Source organism: Silurus meridionalis, chromosome 15 (genome assembly GCF_014805685.1).
Source record: "Silurus meridionalis isolate SWU-2019-XX chromosome 15, ASM1480568v1, whole genome shotgun sequence".
Lineage (NCBI taxonomy): Eukaryota > Metazoa > Chordata > Actinopteri > Siluriformes > Siluridae > Silurus > Silurus meridionalis.
This window is the reverse complement of record NC_060898.1, coordinates 19,117,598-19,138,746: the sequence shown is the minus strand read 5'-3', so window position 1 is coordinate 19,138,746 and position 21,149 is coordinate 19,117,598. Positions and strand designations below refer to the sequence as shown.

Here is a 21,149-nt window from a genome sequence, read left to right as displayed (position 1 = left end):
AAATTTATTTAATTATAATTTTTTGCTGCTGAAAATTGTCACTAAAACCACTTACAATATCATAACATGCAGATTATTAGTAGGTTTTTTTGTCAGATTCGTGTTGCTAATATTCATAGATATTCTGCTGAACCTGAACCCATTTAATTTAATGGTTAGTATCTTTCATTGTAAATACACACCTCGGGGAAAATAGGCCAATCTCAAAATGGCAAGACATTAAACTTTTATAGTCTCATCAACAAAATAATAGTTGGAAAATTAACAGGAATTAAACAGATGCACTTCTGAGACCTCATGTGTCACATATAATATGTAATATAGTACAGTATGTATTTTTGTATGTAAAGTTACATACATTACATTACATTTATTTATACATTATAAATAAAATGTATAATGATTATATAAAATGAATAAAGTAAGCATGACAAAAAAAGAGCCAAAAGGTTTAAACACCTAAAGAAATTAAAGGGAAAAGTTATCCTATAGTTAATTATCCCATTTAGTATCCTATTTATAAATATAGTTATCTCAAATCCCATAGTTACTTTTATATTTGTATTATTTTTTACAGTTAAGACAGAGACAGAGGGACAAAGGCTCTTACTTGTCCCATGTACATTACAGATTACAGCACTGTGAAATTCATTCTTTGCATATCCCAATATGTTTAGGGGTCAGGGTCAGAGTGCAGGGACAGACATAATTCACAGACCTTTAATTTTTTTTGTGCATGTTAAAGAAAATAAAAATAAGAAAAAAGAAAGAAAATGTTAAAGGGTTCTTGATTTTCCCTCCATCATTTTCTTCCATTCGTTTTGTTCGCCATTGGGCCAAAATGATGTCATCCACTTGAAAACCCCGCCTGCCGGGGACATGCGCGCACACGCGCGGGCACGCAAGGGGCGCACGGCGGCCGCATGCACACACGCACGCACGCACGCGCTCGCGCACGCTCCGTTTCCACAAGATGCGCGGCGACTCGAGCGCAATTGTGCCTGCCGTGAGCTCGCGCAATCGACCGCGGTGACTGCACGCCTTTCCTGCGCGTAACATAAAAACAGCCTGTCCGACCTGCGTGCACAATACACGCTCCTGCCTCGCCGTTTGACTTCTAATTTCACTAAAGAAAACAAACAAACATAAAAGCACGCAGCTTTCGATCTATTATTAAGCGCGTGCATGCATCGGAGCGGGATTATCATACTGGACGCACGAGCGTGAATGAGAAAGCATGACAATACAGCGGACGTAGGTTACCAGTAACGTGAGTATGTTTTTAATTTTATTATTATTATTATTATTATTATTATTATTATTATTATTATATTCCTGCATATTCAGAAAATAACCATGCATTAGACCAGGAGGGGAAAAATGAAAGCAGAAGCGTAATGTGACCGCATGACTGTTTATGATCATTGTTTATCCCAAAGATTCACCTCACAGCACAGCACAGCACATCTCATAACATCTCATCACATCATTCCTCTCGCAGAGGAGCGCACAAGCGCACAGCTGGAATAACATCCTCTTAGCTTTGTGCACATTTTGCACACACATGGAGGTCGAAAATTCTTCTGAAAAGAGAGAGAGAGAGAGAGAGAGAGAGAGAGAGAGAAATATATCTGCTACTGGATGGCCTAACCAGTCATTTTGGTTTACTGGATTCCAGATGATCTATCTTCTGGGCTCTGGTCCAGTCAGCCCATGCCTTTGATCAAGACATAGACTAAATCATATGGATGTTGCCTGATGTAAAGTGCATTGCAGAGGACAATTCCAGCAGTTCCAGGGACAAAGGACCAGTCGTGCACAAAAATGAGAGGCGAATGCAGCCGGTTCTCCAGAGCGCATTGATGGGTGACGGTGCGCTAAATGATTCCGTTCCCCAGATTCCACTTTGTTTCTCATTATCACATTACTGGGCATGTTATTTGGACTTATAAACGAATAAGCAGGAACAAAGGCCGGCACTTAAACAGGATTTTGTGTGAGTGTGAGTGTGAGTGTGTGTGTGTGTGTGTGTGTGTGTGTGTGTGTGTGTGTGTGTGTGTGTGTGAAACCTGCAGTTACGGCATCTGAGTCAATGGATGAGCATGGATGCTGAGTAGGCCCGAAACTGACGCAGACTTTCTTGAAGTGATTTAAGCTCGAGCTTAAAATAGTGAAGTTGTAGAGTTGCAGAGCTGAAACGATTTCCTTTTTTCATTGAAAACAATTCAAATCAAATAGACATTACAAAATATGAGTAAATTAAGTAATTTTAGAGGAAATATAGACATATATTATCTATATCACCATTACCAGGCATTATTAGTCAAAGCGTCATGCAAGATCCTTCTGGAAAATAATTAGTAGCATGTCATCCAGCTGGAAAGGGAAAGTAGACAAAGAAATGTTTAAACCTGATGCAAACATGGCCTTCCTAGTTTTTCCCAATTTCACAATAGACACCTATGATGATCAAATTCCCAAATTTTTGGGTCAAGTAACACACACACACACACACACACACACACACACACACACACACACACACACACCAGTGAGAATCTCCCTGATTATCTATTGTTCTATATCACTGTTATGTGAAACAAACATCCCCATCACATCGAGTGTATACAATGTACTGGAACTATATGTGAGTTAAATGACTAACAAAAAATGATTTTAGAAAACAAAGCATTGATTTGCACACTGTGTCACTATTAATGAAATGATGCATACTAAAGAAAGTAAAATATCCTATAAAATTTAGATTTCATTGAAGTGTTTATTTAAAATACCTGGAACTTCTTGTTATTGGGGTTTTAATGCATATTAGAACAAGTGCATTGATATCAAATCAAAGTATATATAAAATATATAAGATATAATTAAGGAAAAACTTTCTAATGGTAACGTGAATGTGAGAGATTTTATTTAATTCTTTTATTTTTTTTGCACAAATACACTATATGGACAAAATTATTGGGACACCTGAATATTCCATCCACATGTGGTTCTTTAACAAACTGTTACCACAAAGTTGAAGGCACACAATTCTATATTATGTCTTTTGGATATGGTAGAATCTCAAATTCTCAAATCTGTTTCAGCATGATATATATATAATGCCCCAGTGCACTAAACAAACTCCAGGAAGGTTGGAGTAAAATATTCTTGAGTCGCCTGCTATAGATCTCTGCCCTCAACAATATTGAACGATGATGAATTGGAATCCAGACTGGCCTTCTCACCTAACCGACATCAGTACCTGACTTTACATACCCCCTTGTGTCTGAATAAGCACAAATCCCATGAGCACACTTCATAATCTAGAGGAACATCTTCCCAGAAGAGTGTAGGGAATTATAAGAGTAATTTGGGACTAAATATGGCATGCCATGCTCAAAAAGTATGTACCAATCTTATGGCCAGATGTCAGACTTTTGTCCATATAGTGTAGCTTTGTAATGGACAAAGATTTTAATTGCCATTGTAAATAGCTATTTAGTAATGATATCGTGATTTTTGCAATAGTGCGTCTCATTACTGCAAAGGTTATACAGCTATAAAACATTACATAATTCGGTATAGTTTTGCATTTGGTATCACACACAGAAGTGTAAAACTTCTGTTAAATCTTTACATTACTAGCAAGAATTAGCAGGATCAACCAAAATACAAGTGAGTTGCTTATATACAGTATGGCATTGTGAAATGTGATACCTGTTTTGAACTGGTGTGAATACATACTGTAGTAACCCGAAAATATTCAGAAGGTGCTTTATAAGTTGTTGTACAATGTGATAATTACTCTTGTACTCTTTAAGGTGATATTAGGTTTGAGTTGTGTGATCAAAGTGATATGTTACATCAGAAAATCTAGGTCAATGTAACCATCACCCCCTTCACCACAGGCAACAAAGGGCAGTGCTGAAAAAAGAAAAGAGGATGAGGATACCATCACCAGGACCAGTGCGTGGATGTATGCATGTGTGATTAAATGCATGGTGTGATGGCTCTGTCCTAGTGTGTGTGAGTGTGTGTGTGTTAATCTGAAGTGCAGTTTTGCATGAGTGTCCCTCAGACAATGTCTGTGGCTGAGTCAACCATGTCATATCTTATATTTGTTCACCCAGCCCTCCATTTCCACCCCTTCCCTCTCTCTATCCACTACAGACCTCTGATATTACATAATGCTGATTGCTAATGGCACTGGTTGTCACTGCGAGAAAAGAAAATAGTGTGGACTTTTAAAAGATAGCATGCTGGATAACATCATTCTTTTTTGTTTATGTTTTGGTTTGTTTCTTGGTGTCTAATTAACAGAAAGGTTGTGGATGACAACTGAGGCTATAATTAGCTTTAGTATGGTACTCATCACAATTTTTCAACTGTGTGTGTCGAATCTAATATTGAGCAAATGCATTAATATTATGTATTATGAGAATTTGAATTATCCAGCATTTTTTGATTTTTTTAATCTTCTTTTCTCTGATCTTTAAACATGCAGCTTTGCCTAGCCCCAGATGCCTCCTCTTCCTCTTGACGAGCGTATAGTGGTAATTCAGCGGCCAAAAAGCCTGGGCTTGCGCGTGGCCTCTCCACCAGCCACCTCTCAGTCTTCATCACGAATTACCTCCCGTAACGAGCCCCCTCCCCGCTTAGCACATACCCAACTTCTTCCATCTTATCCCCATCCACCTTCTAATTCTTTGTCCCTGGAATGCAGGCACAGGCACTTACCCCATGGGCAAAGAGCCAAGGGCGAGAGAGGCGGAAATACGGAGGACAGCAGCCGGATACCTAGTCACTGTCACAGCAATGGGACTGTGACTCTGGGGCCGAGTCCTTACACCCACACTCATACCATTGATATTAAAGTACCAGTGGACAAAGGAGGGACATATTTAGACAAAAGGTGCAGCAGCAGCTTGCCTCGAGGTGAAAGCAGCAGAGAGAGCAGAACCCAGAGGGTGTCTTCACACTTAGCTTCAGGGCAGAGTGACAGGAAATTCAGAGGAAAGACAACAGACACTACAGAGCGGCACCAGATCAAGGCACAGTATAATAACCACTATCAGAACAACCTCACAGTGTCACCCGGTGGGGTGTTGGAATTTGTTCCTGCTCAAAGACCACAAACTAAGCATAGGTGGACGAAAGAGGAAGAGTTGATATCAAATCCACATTTTACAACTGGCAACTACAGGGACGTGCCTTCTGTTAGTAACAAAGAAAATTCCAAACTGAGGACTGTTCATCAGCCTCCCAAACCCCACAGTCTATCCCATCACCTTAGCTCTGCTGCATCAGCCCATGCCTCTATCCTAAACACCCACTATCAGGTGACCCCAAATTCTGTCCCCTTTTGGGCCCAATCTTCCTTTCCACAAATCAGTCAAACCCGGTCCTCGCGTATCAGAGAAACGCACCCCCAGGTCCTTCACAACTTCCCACTATCTCCGACCTATTCTCGTGAAGGCTTCCCTAGCCCAGATCACACTTGCACTATTGACTTTTCTCGTCCATTCGACTGTGACTGTTGGAGGTTGGTGTGCTGTAGAGGTGGAAGAACTGGCTGCAAAAAGGGCCCTCGAAGCCAATCTTCTTCATTTTCCAAAGGGCAAAGAGCAAGTTCAAACGTTGGAGACGGTGCCATGGGATTGAAGAAATTAGGAGCGTGTCTGTCAACAGCTTCAACCACAAACACCTCTTCATCCAATAGCACTGTCTCAGAATGCCAGACGGGGCTTCTTAGGCCGCTGGGCTGTGCATCCTGTTCCGAGGAAGGTGGTGGTTTTGGAAGTCCTTCTGCCTTCCGCAAAAAATTAGTTGGTGGTTGCCTACCCTGCACCTCATTCTCCCCATCCGCACCTTTGCGTGCACTGCAAAGTTGTGTCAGTGGCTGCAACCCCAAAGCAAGCCAGGCTGGTAGCTCAACTTGTAGTTACTGTAGTAGTGATCCGATAGTAGTGACTTTTAACCCACACAGAGGGAAGCCTCCTGTCTATTCCCACAATGCTGGGGTGCATACGATGGGAGGGCTCCAACACGATGACGATGACTACAGTGTGCGCACAATTTGGCCTGACGAACTTGCAAAAAAGATGACTCACTCCAAACCTCAATCTAATAATCATAATGTAGAGATGAGGATGGGAACAGAAAACTCTTTCATGGGCCATGACCAGGGTACCAACAATGGAACAAGTCCAGTCATTCTAGACTGCCGTAATCTTCTAGAGTTTACCCGCTCCCAACTGACTGACCATGCAGGTCGACGGCGACTCCAGCAAGGCAAGATGGCTGTTTTGGACTTCATGGGGGCAGGAAACAGAAGAGACCAGGGCCAAGACTCCCTGAAAAGGCTGTTTAACAAGGAAGGGGATGCTGGAATGGGAAATGATGATCTTGATGATATATATCCAAGCTCCCCTTCCCAACACTCTCTCACTCCTGAGTCTTCACCCTCCTTTTCCCCTCCATCATCAGCCCCTGGCACCATGATCAAGCCGAAACTAAGAGGAAGAGATTGGGAGGGTGGGCACTCCTTGCCATCTGCTCAGTCACTCCATTTGGTCCTTAACTCATTCAGTAGAGAGCAAGAAGAGGAAAGGAGGCGAGGTAAGAGTTTTTTTTTTTCTTGTAAGTACATCATGATTTTGCTTCCTTGTTTTACCTTCCTGTGCCTGAAAGGAAATCCGCTTCACATTTACGCTATTGAAATGTGTGTGCTTTTTATAAGAAGGCCACAGGGTAAAGCTTATTGTAGCTCCGGTTAAAAGGAAAACAGAAAACAGAGTGGAGCAATGTGACGGTGTGAATACAAACAGGAATGACAATAATTGGTAAAATGATAATATATTCTTGCGAAGCTCTGTAAATTTATGCACAAACCAGGTTTCTCTGTTCTACTTTCTCTGTGATCTAATCCCTTCTGCTGTTTGTACATCGTTACAATTATGTAAGCATAACAGGATGCTTAGAGCCACATTCAGAACTAATAGAATTTCAACATAATGTGCGACGTGAACAAAAATAATAGCATTTATTACGGAGTATCTTTTGGATGATGTTCTCTCTTTTACAACCTCCCATTCGCGTTCCTAATTACTAGCTCACTTGCACAACAGGTGCACTTATTTCACACAGCGGACAAGATAATGAAAAGGGTTTTGTTTTTCTCTGTCAGTGCACCTCTCCCTTCCGCTCTCATCCTCCCTCCCGGCGTCTCTGTCAGATGAAAGTGTAATGACTCCAGATGTGGAGAACGCGGTGATCAGCCCCATTCTCCCTTTCCTTTTTCTGGGCAATGAGAGGGACGCTCAGGACCTGGAATTGCTGCTACGACTGAACATCTGTTATGTGGTCAATGTCACCACCCACCTGCCCCTCTATCACCTGGACACGGGCCTGGTATGCTACAAGCGTCTGCCTGCTACTGACAACAGCAAGCAGAATCTCAGACAATATTTTGAGGAGGTCTTTGAGTTTATAGGTGAGTGGACAGACATGGTCTGTTTGTCCCACCGTGATTCATCTTGTGTGCCACAGTTTGAATCCTAGCTGAAGAATTCATCGAAATAATCTGTAAATGACCAGCATGTATATTGATGTGGCATTATTATATTTTTTTTTCCCAGAGGAGGCTCACCAGAGTGGCCGAGGTGTGTTGATTCACTGCCAAGCAGGCGTGTCACGTTCAGCGACTATCGTTATCGCTTACTTGATGAAGCACACCCTCATGACCATGACCGACGCATACAAATACGTGCGGAGTCGCCGACCAGTGGTGTCTCCCAACCTCAACTTCATGGGCCAGCTCCTGGAATTTGAGCGAGATCTCAACTCTGGTGTTACGCCTCGAATCCTAACGCCTAAGCTGAGTGGCCTGGAAACACAAGTCTAAAAAAAACCTAGAATAATCAAAAAAGTATGGATTTACAACATGCGTATTGTGGACAATAAAAAAAAAAGAGGTTGAAAAAATGTTTGGGTGAAAAAATACAGTAGGATTTCCTGACAAATTATAGAAAAAATGTTATACTTCCAGTCGAGTGTTTCTATTGCAGAATTATAGCACTTAAAAAAAGAATTAGGCAAATGGGTGTTTGTATAATCAACCTCACAGTGATACTGTGCTCGTAATAATGTGCCAAGTTTTATAACAGTAAAATCCTACAGTACATAGTAAGACATTTGAACTATTATTGTATTCTACGTATTATCAACCTGCCCTCATTGACATAACTGATGTATTAAACAGTGAAGGCAGGAAGAAAATGCAATGCAAGGGCAAAAAAAATACTGTCAAGCACAGAACAAGACACAAAGTAATGCATTTCTCAGACCCAAAAACTGTAGCAAACCTCTCACACCTTCTCCACTGTGCACAGAACTTTTCTAGAAGTATTATCCAGTAGAGAGTTCCATGCACTTATTTTCTTATCCCAGTTAACCCCAGGTTAGCTGCTGACAAATATTACCACACACAAACGTTCATTTTGAGTCGTTCCAATCATCTGCCACCTGCGTTTCCTACATTTGTGGTTTACATTCGTGTGGGAAAAGTGCAATAGAAGTGTATGGACAGTGAAGGAGATCTTGGCTCGGAAACTTCCATGAACGGATATTTTAGATGGAACCTGAGATACTAGATGCGAGTATGAAAAGCAAATTTTTTTTCTCCACACACACATGGAAAACAAGAAACAAAATCGTAAGCGAGACAGAAATAGAGTCACAATACTGTGCTTTTAATACACGGTGGACTAAAAAAAAAAAAAAGCAAATGGATTCTGTTCATTGTTTTTTCTTTCCTAATTAAATTTGTGAACTATTATCTATTTTTTAAATCTCTGCAGGCATGAGGGTGCAAGTATAGATTTTATTTTTCTAAGCACTTTGTATATATTTGTTTCAATGTGTTAAAGGTTCTAAATTCAATGGTGTGATGTGAGTAAAACAAGAAGGCAATGATCAGAGATGAGGGAGAAAAAAAAAGTCCATGTTATTATTTTTTATTATTTTTAAAGTACTAGTTTTTCGCTTTAGTCTAATATTAGGTCACGCTGCATGGCACTCTGGATCGAATTTCTAATAGCTTGTATGGATGAGTTTTATTATTATTTGAAGTTATTTGGACCAAATGTTTATTCAGTTTTTTTTTTTTTTTTTTTTTTTGTCAAAACGGCAAAATCAATCCAAAAATCATAGTAGATTTCTATCTATTGACAGGCAAGAGTTTAATTCATGTCAATGGTATTAGATTCATAGCATGAACTTAATCTGGTTTTGGAAAATACAGTGAAAAGTAAACATTTTTTATATTCGTATATAATGATATAAGCATCGGCTCATATTGTTTGCGCTTAATCCAGCTCTCAAGATACCGACCCTTAATGCATTTTTAAATCCGTTTTGCTTATTTGATTCTGATGCCACTCATTTTCATAGCATTTATTTGAATAAATCAGGACAGGAGGCAAACCATAAGCTATGGAAAATGCCTTTGCCTTTGACCATGAGCTATGGAAAATGGTTCAATAGACCACTGGTTCAATTCTTCCTTTCTTACCCTCTGGTCCATTGTTTACATTCTCTCCTTAGTTTCTAGGTTTTTAAAACAGTGCTCTTATGATACTATGCACCATACTGACTTCAAATACAGGGGTGTAATCTGTGAAAAAGACCAGGCTTTGTTCAGTTCACTGTGATAAGCTTTCTTCTTCCTGAATATTGTCTAGTTTTCAGCCTTAGTCCTTGAAATCTCCCTTCATCCGTCTTGGCGCACATGGGTTGGGGGGGTGTAGGTGGGAGTGATTTTGTCTGCTGTCTTTGAGCTTTTATCTGCCCGGCTGAAGCAATGTGCTTTCACCCTGCACTGCTGTGTCTCGACTAAACCACTCTCCCCAGACATTTTCCACTTTGCATTCCAGTGCAAATCAGCTGGGCCAGGACTTGGAGCCACTTGATATACGAGCAAAAAAAACAAAAACAAAAAAAACAATGTGTATGTGCCGTGTGTGTGTGTGTGTGTGTGTGTGTTTGTATGTATATGTACAGTATGCCTCAAAATGTATAATTCTCACAAGCCTACTGAAATGAAAGCGCTTCGGTTTAATGAATTAATGCTTCTTCATTTGGTGCGGCCGTGCAGGATTCCTGTTCCCAGAGGAAATTCGCGACACTTACCGAATGCGTTTGAGTGAATTAAAAGTGCTCTGTGAGATCAGACCAATCTCAGTATAGACACGGATGCTGCTGATACAAACAACGCATTTAAACTTGAATATTTGTACTTTGGATAACAGTTCATTTGTACTGATATTATTTCTTGACATTTCCTTTTAGCACTTGTATTATTGTATAGAAAGTAATTCTCACTTCGCTTATTGTTTGTATTTTTACATTCATGTACAATTGCAAGTGGTTCCTCCATGCTTTGGTATATACAGTACATATATGCTAGAATACTATATAGTGACCTTAGGATTATAATAGTCTCCCATTTGTACATTCTAGATACTAAGGCCAGGATATAGTAACAATGTAGCACCTAACATTGGAGAGACATTTGTGATTAACACGGCGATATCTTGAAATTGTGCAAATTTCCATTATGTCTGTGAGAAGAAATTGTCTCCTTTCTGAAATGCCAAACATAGGCCTGTGTGTTAAATAATTGTTAACAATATTCAAACTTGGTGGCACAAAATATACAGGTTATTATGTATGACGTTCCAAGGTCTCAGGTTGGCTCCTGAACTTACCGTTTCTCTCACATTTTCCTTTGTTTGAATGGCTTTCCTTTGGATCCTCCAGTTTACTCCCAATTCCAGGGATATGTACTACTTCTAATTTGCCCCTGCATCAGTGTGTGTATGATGCCTGGTGATGGACTCACGTCCCATTTGGAGTGTATTCCTCTACAGACTTTCCCACTATTCCTGGTGATGGTTGCCAGATCCACCATTACTGAAAATGATCGAAAGATTCAAAACCTTATTATAAATGTGCATTTGCCTACACCACAGAGTTTTGCTCTTCCAAACATTACAGCAAAAAATAAGATACATATTGTGAGAATCTTTTTTAGAGCAATGTTCACCTAGAAACCATTTGTATTTTTTATTATTTGTTGTTTTTTTTGCACCTAAAATGAACAACCAAATGTAAATTCATGTAGATAATTTACTTAGTGTCTATTTCTGTGAGTTTATATTTATTTGTGTTGTGCATTTTTTTTCCCAATATTGTACTAAGTATTTTTTTCCTAATGTTAAACTGCCAATTCTCTGAGGGCAGAAGGCACCCTGGCGGATGGATTGCATTATGTTGCGTTAAGTGCTGTTCTGTTATTGGTATCTTACCTTCCCTGCCTCCTTTAATGAAGTAATGTAAGTCCACTTGACCTGACAAGAGTGTTGTACTTCATTGCTCTATCTTTATACTTTACATGTAAATCTTCTGCTAAACTGCTAACTAACGATTCTCATGAGACCATGTTCTGTTTTCATATAACGTTTTATGTTGAATCTTTACAGATTTTTGATAGAGGTGTATACAAGTACTTATGAACGACTGGAATAATTCTGAATGCATGGTGTGTTTTTTGTTTTTTTTTAAACAATGGCCTGTCCATTTCCACCAGTGACACTATGTAGTGTGCAGTTGGTGGAGGATGGTGTGGCTTATTCATTTGGTCTTTGTTGATTTGTGAATTTCTAGAAAGAATTTTCTTCTTTTTTTTTTACCTACAAAAAAATCCTACTGTGACTAAGAGACTGATCTTGTTCTAAAGTAACAGTGATTCTCAGTCCTGGAAAACTGATTATGACTTGTAAAGACTTTGTGGATGATTGACCTCCTTAAGAACGAGCAGTGTATATTACCACATTATTGCCCACCTTTATGATGTATTGGAAGATCTCTGGAAAAGTAAAATGGTTTGCTGAAATACATTTTTTTTTTACAGTAAATCATTATATTGTGTCTGGAATTATTTCTTAGAGTAGTTTTTGGTGAGGAAACGTGCCAGGTAGGATGATTGATTATTGACTACATTATGACTACAAAAATTCTATTGACTATTGACTACAAAATTCGAAGATTTTACTACAATAAATATAAAAAATTTTATTGCCGTATGCAAAACATCAGATAGCATAGAAAAAGGCAAAGAAACCTACCTATACTTTTACCCACATTAGATCTAGGAACATATAAATGTAGAAATTAATCTCGCTAGACTTTATTCAAGCTAACCCTAAATAATGGAAAACTGTAGATGATGTCAAATTTCTACTCAGTCATTAAAAGTATGCAAGTAATGTCCAAACAGTTGTTAATGTAATCAAATATTTAAAAAGTAAATGTTAATGAAATTATGCACATTATTGCCAAACGAACATTATATGACAATAGCGATCATAGCGATTTGTCCTCCGTGTCCTACAATATATGGCCAAATAGATGTGGGCACTAAGGTCACACCCACATGTCCCTATTCCTAAACCATGTGCATTAACATTGACAGTTTAAAAAGACATTCTAGTTCTTTGTTGCAGCAGATATAGTTTGGGATAGAACCACATACATTTGTGAAGTTGTGGCGTATTGATTTGGTCTTTGTTGATTTAATCAATGTGAATTTCTAAGAACATTGTTCTTTTTTAACCTACAAAAAAACCTACTTTGACTAAGAGATTGATCTTGTTCTAATGTAACAATGATACTCAGTCTTTAAAACATTGATTATCACTTGTGAGGACTTGATCCTTTTAAGAAAAAGCACTGTGAAATTACCACACAATTGTCCACCACTGAGATGAATTTAGAAATGTCTGGAAAATTTAATTAGTTTGCTAAAATCCATTTCTTTAGTTAATTATATTCTCACAAGTACAATATGTCAATAGCTATCATACCAATTTGTCCTCCGTGTTCTATAAAATATGGCCAAATGTATGTGGACACCATCGCACCCATATGGCCGTATTCCATAAGCATGTGCAATTTCATAGACAGTATAAGAAGACATTCATGATGCTTTTGTGCAAATTTGTTGCAGCGGAAAAGATTTAAATTGTAGGACACAAAAGACAAATTGGTATGATACGCTGATTGTTCTTTTCTACTTTGATGAATTCAAATGGACGTTTTTGACTCAATGGTGAGCAAAATGCAAATAAAATGCAAATCAAAAGTTCCAGAAGCCATTCTACTGATGTGTTGTGCACAGACGTTGGCGGGATGAGAGAGGAATGGATTAGAGACACTAATTTGTATCTAGAATGCTAAAGGTAAGGAGTAAAATGATTTATTTATTTTAAAAATAGAATTAAGTAAGGCTACAGGTGTTGAGTGCAGTAACTGATATTATGTCATGTTTTTATCATTGGTCCTTTGGTATCCCTTTCCCAGTAGGTTGATTGGCTATTCTAAATGTTTGTGTGTGTGTGGTGCTTTTTTCAAGAACTATTATATGTACTAGTAATATATATATATATATATACAGTACAGACCAAAGTTTGGACACACCTTGTGTGTCCAAACTTTTGGTCTGTACTGTATATATATTATACAGAGGTTCTTCAAAGTAGGCATCAAGAGAATGCCAAGAGTGTGCAAAGCAGTAATCTAAGCAAAAGGTGGCTACTTTGAAGAACCTACAATATGACATATTTTCAGTTGTTTAACACTTTTTGTTATGTATATAATTCCACGTTTTAATTCATAGTTTTGATGCCTTCAGTGTGACTCTACAATTTTCATAGTCATGAAAATAAAGAAAACTCTTTGAATGAGAAGGTGTGTCCAAACTTTTGGACTGTACTGTATATATGTATATATGTATATATGTATATATATATATATATATATATATATATATATATATATATATATATATAAAGCAGTTACTAAGTAACACCTATTTTTTATTTACTGTAATACCTTAGATAAATGTATAACATTTCAATAAACTAATATTTGCCATACAATTTTACAACTACCAAAGTGAACAGAACAGACATGAATAGCCTGTTCAATAATGTTTGTCAGATCAGCAGTTTTTCCTGGCCAAATGAAGTCACTGTGGTTACATAAGTGTTCGTTTTAATATGTGATTTCTGTGTGCTGTAGTTAATGCCCAGAGGGCCTTAAATCAATACGCTCTATGCTAGAGTTCTACTCCAGCTCCAGCATGGTTTTAGCATTACAGGCCACCTACTGTTACAGAACAAAGCTCAGGATCAGCTGTTTTTACGGGAACCCCAACGCCCACATTGGTGGTAATGATGACATTCAATCGTTTTGGTGAAAATGACTCAGCGCCAGGACGTGGGAGCTGGTGGATGTTCTGAGCACGTAGTCACGAGGCCACTTCAGTGTTCAAATGACAGAGTTTTGCTAGAATGGTAAAGTGCCTGAAAGGGGCATCAAAAACTGGGACAAGAGAATAAGTCTTTTGGATGTTGGATTATGATTGATAGTCCAATATAGATAAGATAAGATAAGATAAGATAAGATAAGATAAGATAGATAGATAGATAGATAGATAGATAGATAGATAGATAGATAGATAGATAGATAGATAGATAGATAGATAGATAGATCAATCTAAACCTCTATGTGCATATGATTAAATTTCTTTAAGGTAACACTTCGTCAATCTGAACAATTTATATTTATACACTTGATTTTGTATTGATGTTAATATATTGGCAAGGCTGAATTTACCCAAGTCAGATTTGCTCTTTCAAGCCACTACATCTTGTTTCAGTAATGCAGTGAGAAAGCTACTAATATTGAAAAAATAATGTCAATTCAAAAGAATTAAACATTAAAATTGAATAGGGTGTATTTTTATATTTATAAAAGTAATGAGATTAGCACGTTTGTGTATTTTTTTAATGATCTTTTAAATTATTTTAAAGCGCAATCCACAGTGTATAAACTACTCAGCTGTTATAATTGTAATGGTCTGCTATGAAAATAATTTACTATAAGTATATAAGATGTAGGTGATGAAACATAAAAGATACACCCTTTTTTAATTAACAAAATGCTTTCAAGGGTGAAATAAAATGTTTCTTTTAATAAAAATGCCTGCAGCAAGTGACATAGTTGAGCACAAGGTGTGCCATGATATCTAAACAGAAAATAACAAGACAAACACAAAACGCACATTGCTAGCAAAAGTTCTCCAACTTCATTTTGTTTGCAAAGTGCACTGTATCTTTTAAAGTGTTTGTGCAAAAACGCACTCAATCAGACTTGTTTTGCTTGTCAACGAAAGGAATTTTCATCTTTCTTTTTTTTTTTTAATAAAAAGTGGTAAATAAATAGTTAGTAGACTGATAAGCGATAACTTTCCATTTACCGCCTCATTTAAATTAAAACGATGATCTTTGCATAATTACTCAAAGCGAAGCAGTGTGCGTTATTTTACAATGCTGTGGCTATTAGTTCATCATTATAAGTATACACTTTGACTAGTTCTTCCTACAATGTAATACATCATAATGATATGTACATACAGATGTCCAAAAGTCTGAGACTCCATTTAATTTCTGATTTTTTTCATTGACAATTAAAAATTAGGAAGGTTAGAATACTAATATATTTAAAACAAGAAATGTGAATGTTTAATGTCTTTAATATTAAACAATCCAGGTTCTAATTTATTTCTGGTCCATATTTAAATAGAAATAATCGTGTGATATTGGCCTTGTTAACTACTTTGTACAAAATGTCAGATATTTCTACTCCTATTTGGGTATGACAGATGTGTATATAAATGTGTGTGTGTGTTTGTGTGTCAGTTTTACATTTAATATGTAATTTTCTAACGGTATGATCTACTCAACTATTCTACTACTCAGCAGACTTTAACAATGTCTTTATTCCTTCCATCCTTCATTCATTCACTCACTTGATATGCAGAATTTTCAGGATTTTCTTAAATTCCTGCAGCTTGTAAAAAATCTATATTGCTAGACTGTTTTAAAAACGTTGTCAATGACAGGAAATGGCATGTGCAAACCCAAATCGTGTTTCCGTTATGAAGTGAGTAGCCACAGTGACACTGCGCTCAAAGTGCAAGGCGGAGATTAAACAAACTTGCAGTCCGCCATATAATATGTTCATGAGGGAACTCAGATTTTAACTATGTTCAGCACGTAAAAAGAATTGCATTCGGTACACGTGTGTCTACCGAAACGGTTCGGTACAAATACGTGTGCCTTTAAAACCCTACATTTTAGCACTGGCAATATAATGTAAATATTTATTATTTGCTTTATACCAAAGGGGTAATTGCATTTTTTTTACAATATCTTATTGAACTGTATGCATATATATATATATATATATATATATATATATATATATATATATATATATATATATATATATATATAATGTGTTCGAATTAGTGCTAGAAAATTATTTATAAATTAGTCTCTAGATTGATTCACATCCTGTACACGCCTTCCATGTGGGAGGAAACCTGCTAAGGGGACGAGAGTACAACACAGAATCCAAGTCCATTGCCAGGAAACATTTATTGACTTGACACAGCTTTTCACCTGCTCCCAGTTTTAGGAGACATATTTGTTCTTTTGTTTGGTTGAGCTGCATGCAGAAAAAGGATCTGTGACATGAGACCTAATACTAATGCATATCTGGTTCTGTTGTATTATGTTCTCATTAAAACACAGGAGTCGACATGGGAGCGATTTTGAAACGGGTACATTGTGGAAGAAGGCTGTCTGTGGATATGCCAAGACAAGAGATATTTTTCCTGAATAAATCGAGGTGATTGGACCGCACAGTTTGGAGGTAATGAGACACTTGAAAGAAACTTTGGTGCCACACAGATGTTATGTGATGCTGATAAAACTGGGTATGTTTTCTTATTGTGTATCTGCCAAAAGTTTTGAGTGATATTAATGTCTTAATATTAACACATGAATGGAAATGAGAGATGTAGGAGGGCTGGTTTAAAATCAAATATCCACACCTGTTCTGAGGAAACTAAGTGTCATGTTTTTACTTTTACTCTTTTAAAGGAAATGCAAATAAGAATGTGTAAACAAAGATAAATGCGCTCATGAGGTGCATGATGTAAATATCATGGGTTGCAAGGTGTTCCAATCTATGTTCAGTCAAGCACAGCTAATGAGCCCCCTGGGGCAACAGCATAGAGACTAAATCCCCAGGAGATTTTCTTATAATGGTTCTTACTTTGGTACAAACAAAGATTTTCATGAAAGACATGCATTTAAACTTATCTGTAAACCTTTTGTTGTAAATGTAATGCACTCACATATATAAATATGTCCACTTGTCTACCTTTTATCTTCCTTTCTGAAGTTCTCACATTCCCTTTTCTCTTGTGTTTCCAGTCCATGGCACGGTGCAGGTGTAGTGGAAGGGCCTTGTGCCTTTGTCTTCTTCCGTTTTTGATGATGAGTCATCTCTTGGTGTATATTATGGTGACCATATTTGTCGCCATGTCCTACACACCCGAGCCTAAGCCTCTGCCTCTGCCTCTTCATTTCATAGCCCCCGGCACATGGTCGAACTCGGGAGCTCTTGCATCGCATCCAATGAATGCTTTCTGGAACCTGCGTTTGGTAGAAGGGGCTTTGTGGAACCGCCTTCAGCACCTGAAGGACAGAGAAAACAATCCCATATTGAGAGGTAACACCACAGCAGGCAGGGGTCCAGGCACTGAAAGTACCAGGATGCATGGAATCGATAGCTTTTCTCCATGTAAACCTGATCATCTCTGGGCATCTCAGCTGCCTGATTTTAACACTATGCCTGAGCAGATGAAGGATTTTGTCTTGTCCATGCATTGTCGGAATTACACCCTCCTGAAGAACCAGCCTGATATGTGCAATGGACAAGATACAGAGCCAGGGACCCTTATACTATTTATGGCAATCAAGTCCCAGGTGGGAAACTTTGAGAACAGGCAGGCCATAAGGGAGACATGGGGGAAGACTGGATGGGCAGAGGAGGAGGCAGGGGGGGAACGGTGGCAGGTGCGCACTGTCTTCCTGTTAGGAAGGCAGGACTTAACAACAGGTCCTCATCCGGACCTTGAGGCACTTTTACAGCTAGAGAGCACACTTCATAAGGACATCCTGCAGTGGGATTTTAGAGACACGTTCTTTAACCTCACCCTGAAGGACGTGCTTTTCTGGGACTGGCTCTCGGTGCACTGTCCACAAGCCCATTACATCTTCAAAGGAGATGATGATGTTTTTGTCAGGACCGGTGCTCTGTTAGACTTCCTAAAGAAACATCATGCTCCTCTAGAAGGGACAAACAAGAAAGTAAAGGACGATTTTCTTGTAGGAGACGTGATACCAAATGCATGGCCGAGTCGCCAGCCCACGGCGAAATATTACATCCCTGAGAGTTTTTATAAAGGTGTGTACCCAACATACGCAGGTGGAGGAGGAGTCGTCTACTCTTTCACACTGGCCATGAGGCTGCGAGCAGTCTCAAACCGGGTCAATTTGTTCCCCATTGATGATGTGTACATGGGGATGTGTCTCCAGAGACTGGGTGTTTCACCGAGTCATAATCCCGGGTTTTTGACCTTCGATCTACCTGAGGCGAGTAGAGAAAAGCCGTGTGCATACCGCAAAGTACTACTGGTGCATAAGCGTAGTCCCAGAGAGATGCTTACACTGTGGAGAGACCTAAAAGCTCTTATAAAAGAGTGCTAGTACAGAGACAGGAGGGGAATGAAACGATTTTCTCTGATTTGCATATTACATACTACAACTCAAAAGCTTATATTAAAAAAAACAAGCTAGATTTGAATAGTTACCATCAGGTATTTTCATATCATTGGTGTAATTATTTGCATAATAAATAGTTCACTCTGTGGTCTGTTTGGTTTGATTATTAATGCTGGTTACTGAAGTCATTATGCATGAGTAATATGTCATAACAGAATCAACCACTTTTGTTCATTGCAAAGTGATGTACCAAATATGTTATGTTCTTTTTTAGTTTATTGTAATTTAAGGTTTTTATCTATGGTTATCAATTTGTCTGTTGTGATTTTTTTTTGTGTGCATTAATACACAAAACTTTCATTGTGATAAAAATATGTATGGTTTGTCACATCATTGCAAAACATCTTTTGTATATTCCATGTGAAGATAAGTTTACATTTTATAGCCATTGTTTTCATTTTTTCACATATTATAAAATTCTATTGATTTCGCACATTGTTATATTTCCGTTGTTAAACAAAAACAGTGCAGTAATGAAACAGAAATCCTGAAACGGCAATGTCACCATGTTACAATATAAACTCAATACTATCTTTTGTTATGGGCTACATGCAGTCTAAAAGGTCTAATGTTCTTTGTTTTAATTATTTGGTACAAATCCAATTAATCAAAACTTTTAATCTAAACAAAAAATCGGACTCTGATTTTGCAAGAGGTCTAAAACAGACAAAAACAAACCCCCTTCTTCTTCTTCTTGCTTCTCCCATTAGGAGTCGCCACAGTGGATTATCCGTCTATATACTACTCTGTCCTCTACATCTGCCTCTTTCAACCCAACTACCTGCGTGTCTTCCCTCACCACATCCATAAACCTCCCCTTTGCTCTTGCTCTTTTCCTCCTTCCTGGCAGCTCCATCCTCAACATCCTCCTACTGATATACACCATGTCCCTCCTCTGCACATGTCCAAACCATCTCAATCTCGCCTCCCTCACCTTGTCTCCAAAACGTCCTACATGCGCTGTCTCTCTAATAAACTCATTTTTAATCCTGTCCATCCTCATCACTCCCAACATCTCAACATCTTCAGCTCTTCACCTCCAGCTCCACCTCCTGTCTTTTCCTCAATGCCACTGTCTCTAAACCATACAACATCAGTTTAAAATTATATTTTTCATTGCCAAGATGTTTAAACTTTGGGTTTTGCCATATTGTTTTTTCTTTTCTGGAGTAAAAAGGATTCGCATTTTTCTGGTATCATAAACTGCTCATAAATTATGTCAAATATATATTTTTCTATTAGACTGCTTTTTTAAATAATTAATTTTATAACATAGATAACTTTAGATCTGTGTTGTGCTGTTTGTGTTCAGTGATGTTCTATAAGACTTAGATTTAGTCTTTACAGAGCATCTTAAAATAAAGTTTTATTTCTTCACTGGTTGGTTTTATTGTTTTAATTATTTGTTTTATTTGACTAGAAACACTGGTTAGTTGTCCTGGAATGGATGTGGTGTATTGCTGCCTTGAAATAAATAATGATTATTGACTGCTTCCATTCCCAACAAACTTTGTTTTTTAATTGAGTAAAGAGTCCTGCATTAAAAATCATTTGTATTTAGCTTTAGGCAAGATTTCCAAAACCCAAACACATTCCTAAATCCTAAAGTCTACATGCATAGTTCAAAAAATAAAACCGAATTAATGATGAAGCATAATTGAATTAAATTAGATTATTAAATATAATGTTGTATTCACCCACTGTTCTTCATTTGTTCCACTTTACCGCCAACTTGACAGAATTTCTGAGAGGATTTTAAGCTGTAAAATGTATTCACATATTGGGTGTTGGTCCAAATGCCATACAAGTTTACCAAGGTATAGGACTGGAGAATTGTTGAGCTAGTTATTTGGTAAGTATATGTTCACAGTAACAGTAGGTTTAAACTGACACTTTCATGTTTTAGATATTGGCAAGCTACATCTATTAGGGTGATGAGTTGTGGGTAACAGTAAACTTGATTGAATATTGTGTACATTTTAGGTAGTGGTAAGTTAGTTCCAACACCTCAGACATTTTGTGCTGAATTATGCTAGTTCCAGTGGGGTTTATGTCTGGGGTTGCTGTTCCAACACTGTATTTTTTACCTGTAATGTTAAGCCAGTTTTTGTCAGCCAATGACATTTAGCAAAGTATGTCTACAGTAAGTGTTAAAATTATTTAAAAAAATAATAATATGATAATAAAAATTATAAAAAAAGGGACATTGGTGACTAACAACCTCATAGAAATGTAGCATGCTTTTGATTGATATTTTCGAAATTGGATAAAACTTTCTTGATTTCTTGAGAAACAAGACTAATTATTAAGTCGGCTTGATCACAATAGGTA

The 21,149-nt window shown here is 37.7% G+C and overlaps 2 protein-coding genes across 3 annotated transcripts; both read left to right on the top strand.

Moving 5' to 3' along the window:
- The first annotated feature begins 857 nt into the window (after positions 1-857).
- On the top strand, positions 858-8,940 carry si:dkey-175m17.7 (dual specificity protein phosphatase 10). Of its 2 annotated transcripts, XM_046868384.1 has the most exons (5): positions 858-1,270; positions 3,909-3,966; positions 4,505-6,618; positions 7,187-7,492; positions 7,638-8,940. In XM_046868384.1, the coding sequence occupies exons 3-5, from the start codon at positions 4,521-4,523 to the stop codon at positions 7,901-7,903; spliced, it is 2,670 nt and encodes an 889-aa protein (XP_046724340.1). In that variant the 5' UTR covers positions 858-1,270; positions 3,909-3,966; positions 4,505-4,520; the 3' UTR covers positions 7,904-8,940. The 2 variants fall into 2 exon arrangements, with proteins under 2 accessions (XP_046724340.1, XP_046724338.1); XM_046868382.1 differs by lacking the exon at positions 3,909-3,966 and having other exon boundaries at positions 859-1,270.
- Positions 8,941-13,234: 4,294 nt separating this feature from the next.
- Positions 13,235-19,048, top strand: si:dkey-175m17.6 (N-acetyllactosaminide beta-1,3-N-acetylglucosaminyltransferase 2). Its single transcript, XM_046868120.1, has 3 exons — positions 13,235-13,298; positions 16,719-16,839; positions 17,406-19,048. The coding sequence occupies exon 3, from the start codon at positions 17,409-17,411 to the stop codon at positions 18,741-18,743; it is 1,335 nt and encodes a 444-aa protein (XP_046724076.1). The 5' UTR covers positions 13,235-13,298; positions 16,719-16,839; positions 17,406-17,408; the 3' UTR covers positions 18,744-19,048.
- Positions 19,049-21,149: the final 2,101 nt, after the last annotated feature.